This window comes from Anthonomus grandis, chromosome 3 (assembly GCF_022605725.1).
Source record: "Anthonomus grandis grandis chromosome 3, icAntGran1.3, whole genome shotgun sequence".
Lineage (NCBI taxonomy): Eukaryota > Metazoa > Arthropoda > Insecta > Coleoptera > Curculionidae > Anthonomus > Anthonomus grandis.
In genome coordinates this window covers 10490503-10506975 of record NC_065548.1, presented here as the reverse complement: position 1 = coordinate 10506975, position 16473 = coordinate 10490503, and the positions used below count along the sequence as shown (strand labels likewise).

Below are 16473 nucleotides of genomic sequence, written 5' to 3'. Positions count from 1 at the left end.
ACTCTAATAAATGATTTATCAAGATTATCCATAAACGAGTTTAATTAAATATGTTATGGTTGCTTAGCAAGAGGTCAACAGTCAATTTAAATATTCAAGATTTTACAAATAATGTTCCACTGTTTGATTTTATTGACACTTGATAACCACGTTGATAACCAACTAGAGGGTGCTAGAAAAGACCGAATATTTCTAATTAGATCATTAACACTTTTTTAAATTTGATTTATCATGAAAGATTGACTTTGTTAGACCTTTGAGATAGTATTTTTTTAGTTAATAGTAACAATTTTGTCTTACAGCAAGTAAGAAATTTGTGTTGGTTTTATTTACATACTTGAAGAAAAACTTTTGATTTATTCTTAAAATACATCAAATGCATTTTCAGGGCACTAAGCCTTTGATACATTTGGGGCAAAAATTACTTTGATCACTACTTACTTTTAAATCTAACATTTCCATTTTTTCATTAAAGATTTAAGGTAGTGTAATAAAAAATTAAATTCCATAATATTTATTTATTCATAACGATATCATTTATGACCTATATAGAACTGGTTCTCAACGATTAATAGTTACGACTAAATTTGATAAGATTACTGATAAATAGTTTCTGTAATCATTTGATATGGTGGCTTGGCCACACATCGTAAAAACGGACGCTAATACTAAAATAAATAATACTTATTAAAATGCTTTAAAATATTATTCCAATACTTAAGATTTTTTTAACAATTGATTAAGCCTATCTATTTCAGTTCCCAAGGTGTCGACGTTTTCCTAAAACACAAAAAAAATGTGCAATTTTCATGGTAGTTTTTTTTTTTAAATCATCACATACCGTTAAGGTGATATTTTTCATAAGGGCGTCTTCTAGTACAGCTTGCAGTTTTCTGTTGATGTCTAAAGATAGCTCCAATGTGAGTGTTTCGTCGCAATTTTTATTACTGTACATTGACGCCATTATGCCGTTAAGTCTGGCTAACTGCGCCTGGCAAAAAAAATCATATTAAAAAATTACGACTTTTACATTGGTTAAGTATTATAAAATTTAAATATAAGACATGAATGAATTGTATTAAGAAATATATGTACACTGTGTCCCATTTTGGATGAGACTGCAGGGTATCTCTGTCATTTTTTAAGATAGAGCTTTGCGGTTTTCGCGACCCTGTATCACTTTTTTGTAAAACTTTTAAAGCCACAAACAGAAATATTCTAACTACTTTTGTTCCTGAAATACAGGGTGAAAACGAAAATGTTCACTTTTGGAGATGTTATTATTTCTCAGGCCCTGTATAAGTTAGAATAAAAATGAAAACTGCTTATAATAGATATTTTTACATAAAAGTCAGTGGCGTATTTAATTTTTTTTTCTAATGCACTGTTTTTAAGATTGGGCACAAACTTGGTATTTTTTAAATGGAACACCCTGTATATTTTAACGTCAAATTTTTGCATTTTTTTTCTGAATACATTGATGTATCACAACCTATTCTTTAGTAAATTTTAGCTTCAAAAATCAGAAAAATCCATATTTATTTTTGTTTTTAATAGTAGGCCATGAATTCTTTGACACATGCATAAAAAAATGTTTTGTTTATTGCATTCATGGAAACTAAGTCACAAACAGACTCAATACATATCAATAATGATGGCTGACGGTGAAAATATGGAATTCCAAAATTTTGAAAAGTATGATATTATAAAATGTTTAAACCTTTCTAACGAAAATGTCGAAGCGGCGCAGCAATTATATTTAAATAGGTAAAGCTCTAGCTTATTTTATTTTGTTACAAAATTCAAAAAAAAAAAAAACATCTTATTAGGTTTCCAGAAAGACGTCAGCCATATCGGGCTACGGTATTCCGGTTAAAATCTAATCTTTTAAATTATGGCTGCTATTCAAAACCTAGGCAGATAGAAATGATAGAAATGAAACTGGCGAAATTAATGTTTTAGCGTGTGTGGAAGCAAGACCCCAAATTTCCTGTAGAAAGATAGAGGAAGAGATAGGAGTTTCCAAAACAAAAGTGCAAAAAATTTTAAAAAAGCATAAATTTAAACCGTATAAGATAAATATTATTCAAGAATTGCATCCTGACGATCCGTTTAAACGACTGGAATTTTCTAATTGGTTTTTAACCAAAACTAATGAAGATCCGGATTTTGTAAAAAAGGTAATATGGTCTGACGAATCCCATATAAGCAGTAGTGGCATATTTAATAGGCAAAATACCAGACATTGGTATCAAGAAAACCAACATATTACTTTTGAACGACAGCAACAAGGCCGATTTGGTTTTAGTGTTTCCTGTTTTGTATTGGGCACTAAAAATGTATATACAATTTTTGAGGGTAGCTTAACTGCCCAACGATATCTAAATATATTGCAAAATAATTTGCCAGAGTTGCTGGAGACTACCTTTAGCCCAGCGACATCAAATATATTTCCAGCAAGATGGAGCGCCCGCTCATAATTCAAGGGTAGTTAGAGAATATTTAAGTGCCCATTTTGATAGACGTTGGATTGGCACACACGGGCCAATCAGATGGCCCCCGAGGTCACCGGACTTAAGTGTTTTGGACTTTTTTGTATGGTCGTACTTAAAAAATAAAATTTATGCAAATCGGCATAATAATATAAATGAACTACGAGCGACAACTGAAGAAGCATTCATAAACTTACAAAGGCAACCCTTTATAATTTTAAATGCCTTAAGACGAATACAGACTGTATGTGGTTTTTGTATAAGACAAAATGGACAGCAGTTTGAACAGTTTTATTAAATTTATATTTGTTGTTTTTTTTTTTGGTTTTTATAATTAATTTTCTAATTTGATTCCTGTAATTACTAATTAGTTTTTAATGTTAAACCTGGTCCGATATATTTTTTTTGTTTTTAACATTTTTATGTTTATATTAATATTTTAAGTTAATGTTTAAAATATAGTTAAATAAACAGGTTTAAATCACATGGCGTTTTAAAAAAGTAATAATTAAATGCATGTGTGTAAGAATTCATGGCCTACTATTAAAAACAAAAATAAATATGGATTTTTCTGATTTTTGAAGCTAAAATTTACTAAAGAATAGGTTGTGACACATCAGTGTATTCAGAAAAAAAAATGCAAAAATTTGACGTTAAAATATACAGGGTGTTCCATTTAAAAAATACCAAGTTTGTGCCCAATCTTAAAAACAGTGCATTAGAAAAAAAAAATTAAATACGCCACTGACTTTTATGTAAAAATATCTATTATAAGCAGTTTTCATTTTTATTCTATCTTATACAGGGCCTGAGAAATAATAACATCTCCAAAAGTGAACATTTTCGTTTTCACCCTGTATTTCAGGAACAAAAGTAGTTAGAATATTTCTGTTTGTGGCTTTAAAAGTTTTACAAAAAAGTGATACAGGGTCGCGAAAACCGCAAAGCTCTATCTTAAAAAATGACAGAGATACCTTGCAGTCTCATCCAAAATGGGACACAGGGTACAATCTTTTATTCATCTCAAGGGTCTGTGATGTTTTTTTATTTTTATAGCAAATTTCGAGATGCAGGCAGAGGTCCAACAAAGTACAAATAGTATAATTTAAACATAAATAAATCTAAATGAGTAGTTTAAATATTATACTTTTTTTTTAAATAGGATGATAAAAATTGATACATCAAACAATTTTAATTAATTCTATTGTGCTTTTAAAACAGCATTCATATATTCCTACAATTTTAAATTATAATAAGTAAATAGTAGTATAATAAGTAATAGTACAAGTAATTTTAAATAATATATAGTATTCTGCGAGTACAAGCATAGTTTGAATCGCTATAATGATAGGAACGTGTATACAGTGTGACCCATTTGTTTTCGGGTCACCCTGATAAAAAGTTTATTTTTGGTGCAATTTTGCTCGGATTTTTTTTTAAATGTTAGATCCAGAAAAACTGCATCATTATAACAAAAAAAAATTCTGCCATGCAAATTCCAAGGCCTACTAATGTCAGTTTTTAAGGGTCAAATTTTAAGAAACCATGCTAGGCATTTTTTTAGCAAAAAATTGTGCACACCACTGGATTCGGCATCCCCCAAAACGGCCTTATACCAAATTTCACCAAAAAATATTAAATAATATCAATTTTATGATAAAAAAAAAAGAAATGCGCTTTACTTCTAAATTGTCTCTAAAAATTATTGAAATATTGAACTCTATTGTGTCTAAAAATTATTGAAATATTGAATTGTCACATTTGACATCTAACTGTCAAAAGTGGTAATAGAACGTGTTTAGATAGTATTAGTAATCATGGAAAATTTAAATTTAAGAGAAAAAATTGAAATTGTTCGTCTTGTTAGTGGTAACACGCGTTCGATGAGAGAAGCTGCCAGAGAATTTAATATTAGGCATTCTGATAGACCAGTAAGTCTAAGTACTGTGCAACGTGTTAATAAAATTTGCAATAAAACAGGATCTGTTTCGAAAAATCTACTGAAAAATAGACATAATGGACGGCGTGGGCTCAGAAGAAATGAAAATTACATTTTGGAATATTTTAACGGCAATCCTCATAGTAGTGTCAGAACGGCTAGTTTGATCCTTAACATCCCCAGAGAAAGTATAAGAAGATGTTTGCAAAAAAATAACATAAAAGCATTTAAGCCAAAATTTTTGCACACCTTAGAGGATGGTAACCAGGCAAGAAGGTTAGAGTTTTGCTATTGGCTTCAGGGAGAATATTTAAACAACAGAAACTTTCTAGATGAAATCCTTTTTAGCAATGAAGCCACTTTTACCACAAATAGCGTAGTCTCCAGTCAAAATTGCCGCCACTGGTCCGTGCAGAATCCAGAATTTATAATAAATGCAAGGAGACAGTATTCGCAAAAAATTAACGTTTGGTGTGGAATACTAAACGACAAAATTATTGGCCCTTTTTTCTTTAATGGTAATTTGAATACAATTGAATTTTTGAATTTTCTTGAGAATGAATTTTCGAACGCATTAGAAGATTTACCCTTAAGATATCACCTTAATTTGAAGTTTCAATTAGATGGTTGTCCTGTCCATAATGCTCGTTTAGTAAGAGACTGGTTAAATCAACATTTTGAAAACTGTTGGATAGGACGAAACAGTCCTTTCGTTGAGTGGCCACCGAGATCCCCTGACTTAACGCCACTCGATTTTTTTCTCTGGGGCTTACTTAAAGAAAAAGTGTACAAATCAAGACCTCAAAATTTAGAAGATCTACAAGTCAGAATAATCCAGGTTTGTTCAGAAATTACTCCAGAGCAAGTCCGTAAAGTTATTTTCAATGTAGGCAAAAGGAATGTAAAATGCATAGAAAACAATGGTGGATTAGTAGAAATCTCAAAAATTTAGTAGCGGTTAATTTTTAATTTTTTTGTTTGTTGTTTTTATTTTATTTGTATTTATGTTTATGTATATTTTATGTATTTGTAATGTATTTTATGTTTATGTATATTTGTATTTATTGTTTGTTTTTATTTGTATTTAGTTTGGAATTGTTATTTGCTTGTATTATCTTTGCTCAATTTGTTTTTTTCATGGCTATCTACACATTGTTAAATGTAAATAAATGCGTAATTTCCCTTTTTATTTTTTGTTATAAAATTGTTATTACTTAATATTTTTTGGTGAAATTTGGTATAAGGCCGTTTTGGGGGATGCCGAATCCAGTGGTGTGCACAATTTTTTGCTAAAAAAATGCCTAGCATGGTTTCTTAAAATTTGGCCCTTAAAAACTGACATTAGTAGGCCTTGGAATTTGCATGGCAGAATTTTTTTTTGTTATAATAATGCAGTTTTTCTGGACCTAACATTTAAAAAAAACCCAAGCAAAATCACACTAAAAATAAACTTTTTATCAGGGTGACCCGAAAACAAATGGGTCACACTGTATTTATACAGACTCGTTAAGGTATCATAACACGTTTCTACCATCTGTTTGTCTGACTGTTTTATGCGAAAATGGATCTCTTCGTGGGCTTTGAAGAGAATGTAGTGGTGCCGAATATTGTTAAGAATGTTGGTTATTTTACTTAATCGATTGAAGGTTGTAATTTTAAAATCCTCCTAATTTTAAAACATCTGCGGAATTAAGACGTAATTATGTTTTTTGGAGATGAGGAGAGCTTGCAAATTATAGTTTTATCTGAAACGCATGTCACAGATGACTTGCAAATATTTAACTTATGACGAGGAAAAATTCAACAAATGTGATAGCATTGTTTTTGTAAAGAAAAAAACTCACCATAGAATATTTCTTTGAATTTATTAGAAGTTAAATTTATTAAAATTTTAATAGTACAGAATCAGGAACTTTAACTGGTATATACATGTCGCCAGCTATAAATTATAACGTATTCGTAGAGAAATTTTCTGAGTACCTTGAAAAAGATAAGTTTACAAAAAAACACAGAATTACAGGATATATTAATTTAGATTAGATAAGGGACTAGCCAGCCTCTTGGTCTTATTGACTATTCAAAGGCTTTCGACACTTTGGACCATTCACTTCTTTGCGCCAAACTTCACTATTACGGGTTTAGGTAAGAGAGTCTGAAAATTATTTCTTCTTTTCTGAGCGATCGATCCCAAAAAGTTTCGTACAATACACGTTGCTCTGAAACTATAAATATTCGATCTGGTGTGCCCCAAGGATCAATTCTGTCTCCGCTACTATTTATATTATATACTGCAGATATTCTTCATCTACTAGTTACTGCACAGTAACTGCTTTCGCTGACGACACACAGCTTATATACAATTTTGACACATCTAATTATGTCGATGCGGCGCAGAAGGTCAATTTGGACTTGGCACCTATTAGAACATTGTCTTATCAGCATAATCTGCAACTTAATTCAAGCAAGTCAAAACTTTTATGTATTGGCAATAATAAAAACAGCAAGAGATTATTAAGAAAAACGTTGATATTGTGTTAAATGGCTCAAAACTCCCCTATGTTACTTCAGTTAAAAATCTTGGATTTATCCTCGATGAAAATTTACCACGTTAATGAGTCTGTAAACATTATTTCTTCTTTTCTGAGTGATCGATCCCAAAAAGTTTCGTACAATACACGTTGCTCTGAAACTATAAATATTCGATCTGGTGTGCCCCAAGGATCAATTCTGGTTCGCTAATTTTTATTATGTATACTGCTGATATTCTTCATCTACTAGTTACTGCAGAGTCACTGCTTTCGCTGACGACACACAGCTTGTATACAATTTTGACACATCTAACTATGTCGATGCGGCGCAGAAGGTCAATTTGGACTTGGAACCTATTTGAACATTATCTTATCAGCATAATCTGCAACTTAATTCAAGCAAGTCAAAACTTTTATGTATTGGAAATAATAAAAACAGCAACATTATTAAGAAAAACGTTGATATTGTGTTAGATGGCTCAAAACTCCCCTATGTTACTTCAGCTAAAAATCTTGGATTTATCCTCGATGAAAATTTACGTTACAGCGACCACGTTAAGCATTTAAATAAAAAAAATTGCTTTCTCTTAAATTAATATACAACCAAAGACATTCGCTTAATTTTAGATTTAAAAAAATACTGTGTGATAGTCTCGTCCTGAGCGATTATTCGTACTGTGATTTTATATACATGCCATGTCTTCGATTAGTAGAAAAAGAAAGAATCCAAAAAATGCAAAATTCTTGTTGCAGATTAATATATGGTATTAAAAGAAATGAACATATATCACATAAAATAAAAGAAACTAAATGGCTTAGTATGTCAAATAGGTGCCAGCTTCATTTAGCAAATTTTGTACACAAGATTGTTACAGTACCAGTATTACCTTCTTCAAAAATAAATCTAAAAAATAAGTTTATCCCTAGAGGTAAAGTACATAATTTGAACATAAGAAATAAAGGATTCTTCACCATGCCTACATTTAAATCTACTTTTTACAAAAGATCTTTTCTGTTTAATGCATAATTATATAATAATATACCTAATGAGTTTAAATTTTTAAATTTAAATATAAATTTAGGGAATATCTATTTCAAAAACAACCGTAGGAGGGCATGCCATCATGCACATTGTACATACAGTCCTTAAGCCTTAGATTTTATATGAACCAACAAGATTCTTATTATTTTATACAATTTATTGTTTAATCATATTTGATTTTAAATGGGCTCCTGCATCTATAACCTTATATATTCTTTATATATTCTTAATATTAAATTAAAATACGTATTATTTTGTTGATCTCTCCCGGCAAGACTCTATAAACCTCATTATTGTTATGTTTAACCAATAAGTATTATATTATTGTTTTATGATATAGAATCTTAATTTTATTATTGTTAGTTTATGTAATTAAAAAAAAATCATAATATGCTATTTTTTCTTTTTGTGGTTAAGTAAGAGTAGCCCTTAGGGCTAGACTTCGCCATTAATTTAAAACCTTGTATTTATAATGTATATTTATTGAAATAAAAGTCTTTATTATTATTATTATATATTAAAAACCAACAAATCCTGTATCGAAGATTACAAAAGTGCCTTGGCGGCATACTATACTTTACATGCCATATAAATAAGTACTTTACCAGACCCTCCAGTAAAACATGTATTGATTATATTTACGTCAAATATCAAAACCATACCTTTGTTAAAAATACAAAATCATTCATTTTTGATAGTTAAATAACTGATCACTATCTGATTACTCTTTATTTTAAGAATGACTTTGGAAAGAATGGTCAAAGATCACAAGCGATTTAAACAAAAACTTAATAATAATAAGCTTAAAATGTATCTACAAAACATATCTTGGAATTGTGTTTATCAAGCCCAGAGTTGAAATATCGCAACTTCAAATTTTAGTAAATTATATAGACAAATTGCCAAAAATACCCATATGGTAAAACAAACAACCTAAATGGCAAAAATAGATAGATTACTAAATTTCTATTAAGTCAAAACAAAAATATCTGCTATACAGGCAATATATAGAAAATCCTGAAAATGATATGAGGCTTAAAAATGAGGTGGTGAAATCTATAAACAAGCTAAAAAAGATTTTGTACAGAAAGAAATTGTAAAAAGTAAACACCAATTTCAGTCATTGTGGAAATACGTTAACACATTATGTAAGTCCATACCAAAAACCAAAATTAAGACCATATAACTTCCTAGTACAGGAATTGTTATAGATAAACCCAGGACGGGAAAGCAGGACGCACTTTTTAATTAATATTTTTGTAATGTGGGCGAAAATCGTTCCAAAAACATAAAAGTTCATCAAAACAAGAATAAAAATGCCGAACGATAAAAAAAATATATTTATTAAAGGAAACTAACGAAGTAAAAAATTAGAAAGATAATAAAATTGGTCAATTAATGTAAAAAAAAATCTCCATTACAGAGGTAACAAAAATTTGTTGTCATTATTAAGGCAAAATAAAGCCACTATATAATATGAATCAAAAGTAAAGCGAACCTTGCAACTATAGGCAAATATATTTAATTTCAAATATCTCAAGAATAAGTCAAGGGGATTATAATACTGGCATTTCTGGAAAAAGAAAAAGTGCTTTCAAATAAGCAATTTGGTTTTAGAGAAGGAAAATCAACTGAAGATGCAATAACCACTCTAACTGGCCAAATATATAATGCATTCGACCGTAAGAAATTTTTGATCATATTTGTCGACTTAGCAAAAGCATTTGATACAGTCATGTCATAGAAAAAAAAAAGTAGACCAAGTCGGCATCAGAGGCAGTGCATATAATTCGTTTAAAAATTATTAAAGATAGCATCCAGTTTGTAAAATTAGGTGAAGTAAAGAGCAGTTTTGGAGCCGTTATCAATTTATAGAAATAATTTTTTAAACGAAAACTGTAAAGAAACGTTGTGAGTTTTGCTGACAACACTGCAAGTTTTTATTCCGGAAAATCTTGGTCGCATGTTAAAAAATATTGCAGAGGCAGATTTCAATTAGAAAGAACAAGTTAACCTTAAACCAGTCTAAAACCAAATACGTTTCATTTGCTTTAAGTGCAAGTACCCTACCTGCATTTCAATTTTTGCGGACATTTGAAAAAGTCATCTGAAAAACAGAAATCGATAAATATCTAGGTGTAATAATAGATATAATAATAGACAATAGTATTTTCGTTGGGATAGCAAATAGGGATTTTTGAAAACGATATTTTTCATAGGACGTTTTAAATTCCTACAAATTTTTTCAACAATTGAGTAATTAAAATTAGTATACTATGCCTTGGTTCAATCCCAACTTAGCTATGGAATAGCGGGTTGGGGTACTGTAAGGCCATGTCATTTAGGTAATTTGGATGTTATTCAGAAATGGATCATAAAAATAATCTACAGCAAAACTAGATTGTTTCCAACTAATTTATTTTACAAAGACGTTAAAATTTTTGATATAAAACAGTAATATGTTTTTTAAGTTTTGATGTGCATTAGTAAGTAAAAAAATTGTATTGTGTGTAACCAGTTACGCATATTCAAAATATTAGGCTCAAGAAAGATTGTATGGAGGTTCCCTTATCAAGAAAAAATCAAATAGGACAAAAATCAATGAAGAGTTTGGCATCAAAGCTCTTTACCAAGCCCTTTACCTTATCTCATAACTTAATTAGTGAAATTTTTGATAAATAATTTAATATTAATATTAAGCAGCATGTACATCACAAGAACAGAAAGGATATTCATCTTTTTTTAAGGGATGATGATTTACGAGTATTGTGATAGTCCTACATATAAAAAGAAATATTCAAGTATGAGTAAAATTTTTGATCTGCGACAAAAAACCGAAAGTGACTGTAAAAAACCCCAAATAGAGACACTAAACCCGTATGGACCTATATAGCGCTAACAAGCGACAAAATTGTCGCTTTAGTGGTTATCTGCTTATTTCAATATATGTATCTAATTAATCATGTATTTTATATTGATAAAATAGTTGCAACAAACTATTAATATTGGAACTAATAGTTGAGCCAGTAACTAACGTAGGTTAAAAGAAAATATGTTAGATTCCTGTAAAGATTTCATAATTTTTATTAGTAGTTAATTTTATTATATCTAAACACACCATCATATCATGCTACCAATTAAAACAGTACATAGTATACAGTCATAGTATGTAAATATGATTGATATATTTTATATATGATAGCAAAAATAATAGAGTCTCTGTAGGTTCAGAACTTGGAATGAAAGGTTTACCTATCAATTTTACTAAAACATCCAAATCTTCGGACTTTATTGTTAAAAAAACAGATGGAGTGCTAAATCTAGATACACGCAGATAACTTTCTAATAAAAAGCATTAAAGGGGAGTTATGTGAATTTGATACTGGCACAATTTAAGTACTGCGATACGAGAAGAATACATAAAATTGAAAACTCTTATTTTTAATCATATTTTACATCAACTAAAAGTTTTGTATGGCTTATAAATTTATGGTTATGTGTTCAAACTACTTTTTTACCCCCTTTCCTTCCTGTACTACTGTCATTTTAGCTAAATACACAGAAATTGTATTTAGCTTAACTATATTATTAATTTACTATTTTTTCTTTTTTTCTCTGATTTTCTATTTATGATTAATATTTTCTTACTGTTATCAATATTTACAATATTATGCACTAATTATATCACAAATAAGATCCTTCTCAATCAGGCTTAAGAAAAAAGTAAAACTTACCAAGACTTCTTCTGTATCCATAAAAGCGGCATAAAAAATATATTTATTAAATAAGTTGCATTCAGGTACATACTAATTAAATTAAGCAAAATGTCAAAAAAAAAAAACAACTTAAAGGCAATATTTCATCTCAGAACATATTACTTCTAATAGATAAATAATATAAAACTAAAATTATCGTTCTTATCTTAGATCTCTTTTACTATCCGTTTATTTTTTATATTTATTAATGCACAAAAAAAGATAAATAACAAAACTTACATACCCTGTTATCTTTGGCCTTAGAGTCGGTCCTATTCGAACTAAGGATGGAGTTCTGATCCATGGCGGCGTAACCCTGTAATAACTTGGCTTTCTTCTGAATTTCTAAAACTAACGAATTTATATGTTCTTCCAGGAAATCGATTTTCTCGGACTTTTTGGCACTTATTCTTTGTAACTTTACTATGTGTTCGATAAGGGTTTGTTTGTCTATAGTGGCGTCCGGCGAGACGACCTAGAAAATAATTTAGAATTGATAATAATATTAATAATAACAATAAATTATACATTAAAAAATTTTAGAATAGTTCATATTATTTAAGAGCATATTCGCAAGAAGAATAGTTATTAAAAAATTAAAAAAATATACGTCTCGCTCTTAGATTTTTTATTGGCATGGGGCAATAGTAATAATTTTTGTATTATCTATTCATGCTTATTTTATATTTTAATATATTTTTTTGCTTCAATCTACAAGGGTATCTTCTATAACTAAAATACAATATGCTTAAATACATTTTTTTTTCTAAGCTTAACATAAAGGAGAGGGTCAATCTTTTCACGCCACTACGGTCTATGAGGCCACTTTTAAATTGAAAAAACACAAAGTTGACCATGGTTAGACATACAGGCATGGTTGGGAAATACTTTACTAAAAAATTAAAATTTTACGTTTTTGTTATATTAAATACTAATATCTATTTGGTGCAGAAAGACCAATAGAGTCGTAGATTCTTTTATATTTTCAAGGGCTAGTAAGTGCATAATATTAAAGGGACCTATAACTTTATATTGTTGGTTGCCTCAATGGTAATGCTTCAATTTCTTAAATGTATTTTTTACACTCTAGAAATATGTGGTTAAAGTCAAATGTAGTGTTGCAGAAGATACATTTATCAGATGGTTAAACTTGAATTTTATTGATAAAAGTGTTTCTGTTTCTGTGATGCTGTAGATTTTGTGTTTTTGCCTTTTATAAAAAAAAACAATAATTTGTTGATGTTTCCTGGCAAAGTTTTTCCCACGAGTTATAGCAATATCACTGGCACAAGGAGAATTTAATTTGAGTTCTCCTTGACATACTCCATTTTTAGCTAGCATATCTACTATCTCGTTTTCGCTTAACCCTATCTATTTTATTTTAATAAGTTATATGTCTAATCGATTTCTTAATTTGCCATATTATAGGGTTTACTTCATTTAATCCTGTGTATCGATTTTCAATTGCTTCAAGTAATAATATATAAGGGAGGAAAATTAATTGCTGCTCCATTACCTTCAGCATTTTTTGAAGCATCTGAATAAATTTGTACGCTTATCCTGATATAAGCAGGTTTTTTATTAAATATTAGATAGTAAGTAAATAAAGGGTATTTAATTATTGTGGTTTGTAAGCAGCTTAAATTAAATAGTCAAATTGTGAAAAATCACAAGGGTTAATTAACTCAAGGGTTAAGGTTTAACAAGGGTTAATAAAATTGGGTAAAACTCTTGATAGCCTTTACAAAGGGGCGGAGATCGTTTAAATCTCCGTAAGGTCTCTATTTAGATTTTTGTGTTCTATAAGAAACTTAAAGCAGAGCAAGCTGCGACTTCAGTCCAAGGAAGATCAACAATTGAAAGTGATTTTACAGGTGTAGAACACATAGCACCAAGGCCAAGGCTTTATATTGAATTATATCTAGTTTTTGTGACGTTTCTTAGAAAGTTAAGCCCTTTTTTACATTTAGAAGATTTTTGTCTAAAATTATGTTTACGCTCATACATATGACTAATAGGTGATCTGATATTTTGTGCTATGTAAACATGATTAATTTTAACAGTATTGTCTCTTGTAAAAATATATATATTTGATTTATCTACAGAAATCTCAAAACCATTTGCTAATGACCAATTTGATACTTTCCTATACAGTGTGTGTCAGCCAAATGGAATAAATTAGCTAATAAAAAAAGGGAGCGTGTTGGAAAAAACGCTCGAACACGTCGATTGGTTTTTATAATTGCGCATTTTTTTCCATAAAAACTTTTTATACAGGGAGTATCAGATAACGGTGGTCAATACCAACTTGCTTAGTTTAAACATAACACCCTGTATGTTAATTAATTTTTAGATTCCTCAGATCATTTAAGATATATTTTGTGTACAATGTCCTATCTTTGACTGTTTCGGAAATATTAAGTAAAATTCAGAAAATAACATTTAGCAAAAAAAATTATTTATTTTTTAAGATTCTCTACAACTCATTTAATACTTCTTGCCAATTTAGGTCTTGGTAATGATAAAGCAAGCAAAAACTATTTCAGCATTTCTTTTTATTGATATGAGATTAAAAAAAAATAAAAATTATTGTTTACTTTGGTTTAAAATGCCAGACTTATGTTGACTCATGTTGCATGACAGAAGTAGTCCTCAGTGCTATAGTCGTTTGAATTTCATTAACTACAAGCCAGAAAAATGGTTCGTTTAACAGACATGCACAAAATAACAATTCTACAGATGATTGGCTATGGAGATAATACACGGACGCAAATGGAAGTAGCTCGCTTATTTCACGAAAAATTGCCAAATTTGCCGCCTTTAACCCAAGAGACAATTAGTAAAATAGAAAAGCAATTCCACGAGCTAGGCCATGTTAGGCAGGTAAAAAAAGCAGCTGCCAATGCAATAAGTGAGGATACCAAATTGGCTGTTATGCTTGAGTTTGAGGAACACCCACATACATCTACTCGGAAAGCAGCCCCAGTACTCGATATTAGCTATTCATCAGTTATTAGAATATTAAAAGAAAACAAAATGCATACCTATAAATTTATACCTACCCAGGAGCTCACGGAAGACGATTTTGACAGGAGAATGTATATTTGTGAACAAATGATGGCAATGATAAACAGCAATGTGATCCAATTAGAACATGTTATGTTTTCTGATGAGTGCACCTTTACTCTTCACGGTCATGTCAATCGTCAAAATTGCCGCTATTGGTCCAGGGAAAATCCTCGCTGGACGAGAGAAGACAATATGTACTCAATATCCTGAAAAGATTAACGTGTGGGCAGGAATTATTGAAGATCAGATCATAGGTCCCTTTTTTATTGAGGGCAATTTGAATGGCGATAATTATTTAGCTTATGTAGATAATTATTGCTTCAAAATAAGGTAGTGCCAACGTTGGCCAACTTGTGTCCTGATCCAGGAAACCCACAAGTTCCAGCGAATATGATATGGGTTTAACAAGAAGGAGCACCACCCCACTACCAAATAAATGTCCGGCAGTATCTCAACGAAATATTTCCAGATCGGTGGATAGGGAGGCGAGGATCGATGGAATGGCCAGCACGATTTCCCGATCTGACGCCATTAGACTTTTTCTTATGGAGATATGTGAAAACTATTGTATACAAAACTAAACCCACTGACTTAGCTGACTTACGAAGACGAATAACCCTGGCAATTAGATCGATCACACCTGAGATGTTGAGTAACGTTAGAAGAAATTTCTATTTACGGGTAGGGTGTTGCCAAGACGTTCGTGGCAAGCATTTTGAACATCTCCTACATTGACATTAGTGTTTAGATTTGTATTATGTATAAGTTTTTGAATATGTTGTAACAATTTCCGGCAAATAAATAATTTTCTTTTCTAAATGTTATTTTCTGAATTTTACTTAATATTTCCGAAACAGTCAAAGAAAGGTATAGGAAATTGTATACAAAATATGTCTAAAATGATCTGAAGAATCTAAAAATTTATTAACATACAGGGTGTTATGTTTAAACTAAGCAACTTGGTATTGGCGACCGTTATCTGATACTCCCTGTATAAAAAGTTTTTATAAAAAAAAATGCGCAACTATAAAAACCAATCGACGTGTTCGAGCGTTTTATCCAACACGCTCCCGTCTATTTATTAGCTAATTTATTCCATTTGGCTGACACACACTGTATATTGTACGTAAGCTATTTATACATTGGTCATATTTTTTACAAGTATTAGATATGCAGATGTCATCAGCATATTGAGTAATACATCTTTTACTCAATACATGTCCCATTAACTTTTTTCTAATTTTCATTAAATAATGTTTATATCACAGCTAAAGGTAATTTTAAAAAAAATTGCTTTAAGTATTTATTTTATTCAGCCGAATATTACAAAAAAAAATATGCACTTTTGATAGTATTTTTAAATCTCTGAAGTCATAATTGTTAATATTTACAAAAAGAAAACAATATTTTTCAGTAAAAGGATTAATAGTAATTAAATATTGATAATTTCCAGCATAGTCTTAAAGTACACAAAATAAAATACCCATAAGATATATTTTGAAATCAGTCTTGAAGAAAGATTTCACCTACTGATCAAAGGATCTATAGTATAAGGGGTGTTATAGAATAAGACGCTGATCCTTAAGGATGTTAATTCTTATGTAATTTTAAGAAGAAAAGTTCAAATAAAGCTATGTCCTAAACTCCT

At 30.0% G+C, this 16473-nt stretch overlaps 1 protein-coding gene across 2 annotated transcripts in view; it reads right to left on the bottom strand.

Moving 5' to 3' along the window:
* Positions 1-503: 503 nt before the first annotated feature.
* Positions 504-16473, bottom strand: part of LOC126733888 (coiled-coil domain-containing protein 186) — a 30028-nt gene continuing 14058 nt past the window's right edge. For both annotated transcript variants that reach the window (XM_050437320.1, XM_050437322.1), the window contains exons 10-12: positions 12001-12231; positions 842-991; positions 504-780 (exon numbers count right to left, since the gene is read on the bottom strand). In XM_050437320.1, the coding sequence (XP_050293277.1) occupies positions 718-780; positions 842-991; positions 12001-12231 (444 nt within the window). In that variant the 3' untranslated portion in view covers positions 504-717. The remainder of the gene's footprint in view (positions 781-841; positions 992-12000; positions 12232-16473) is intronic.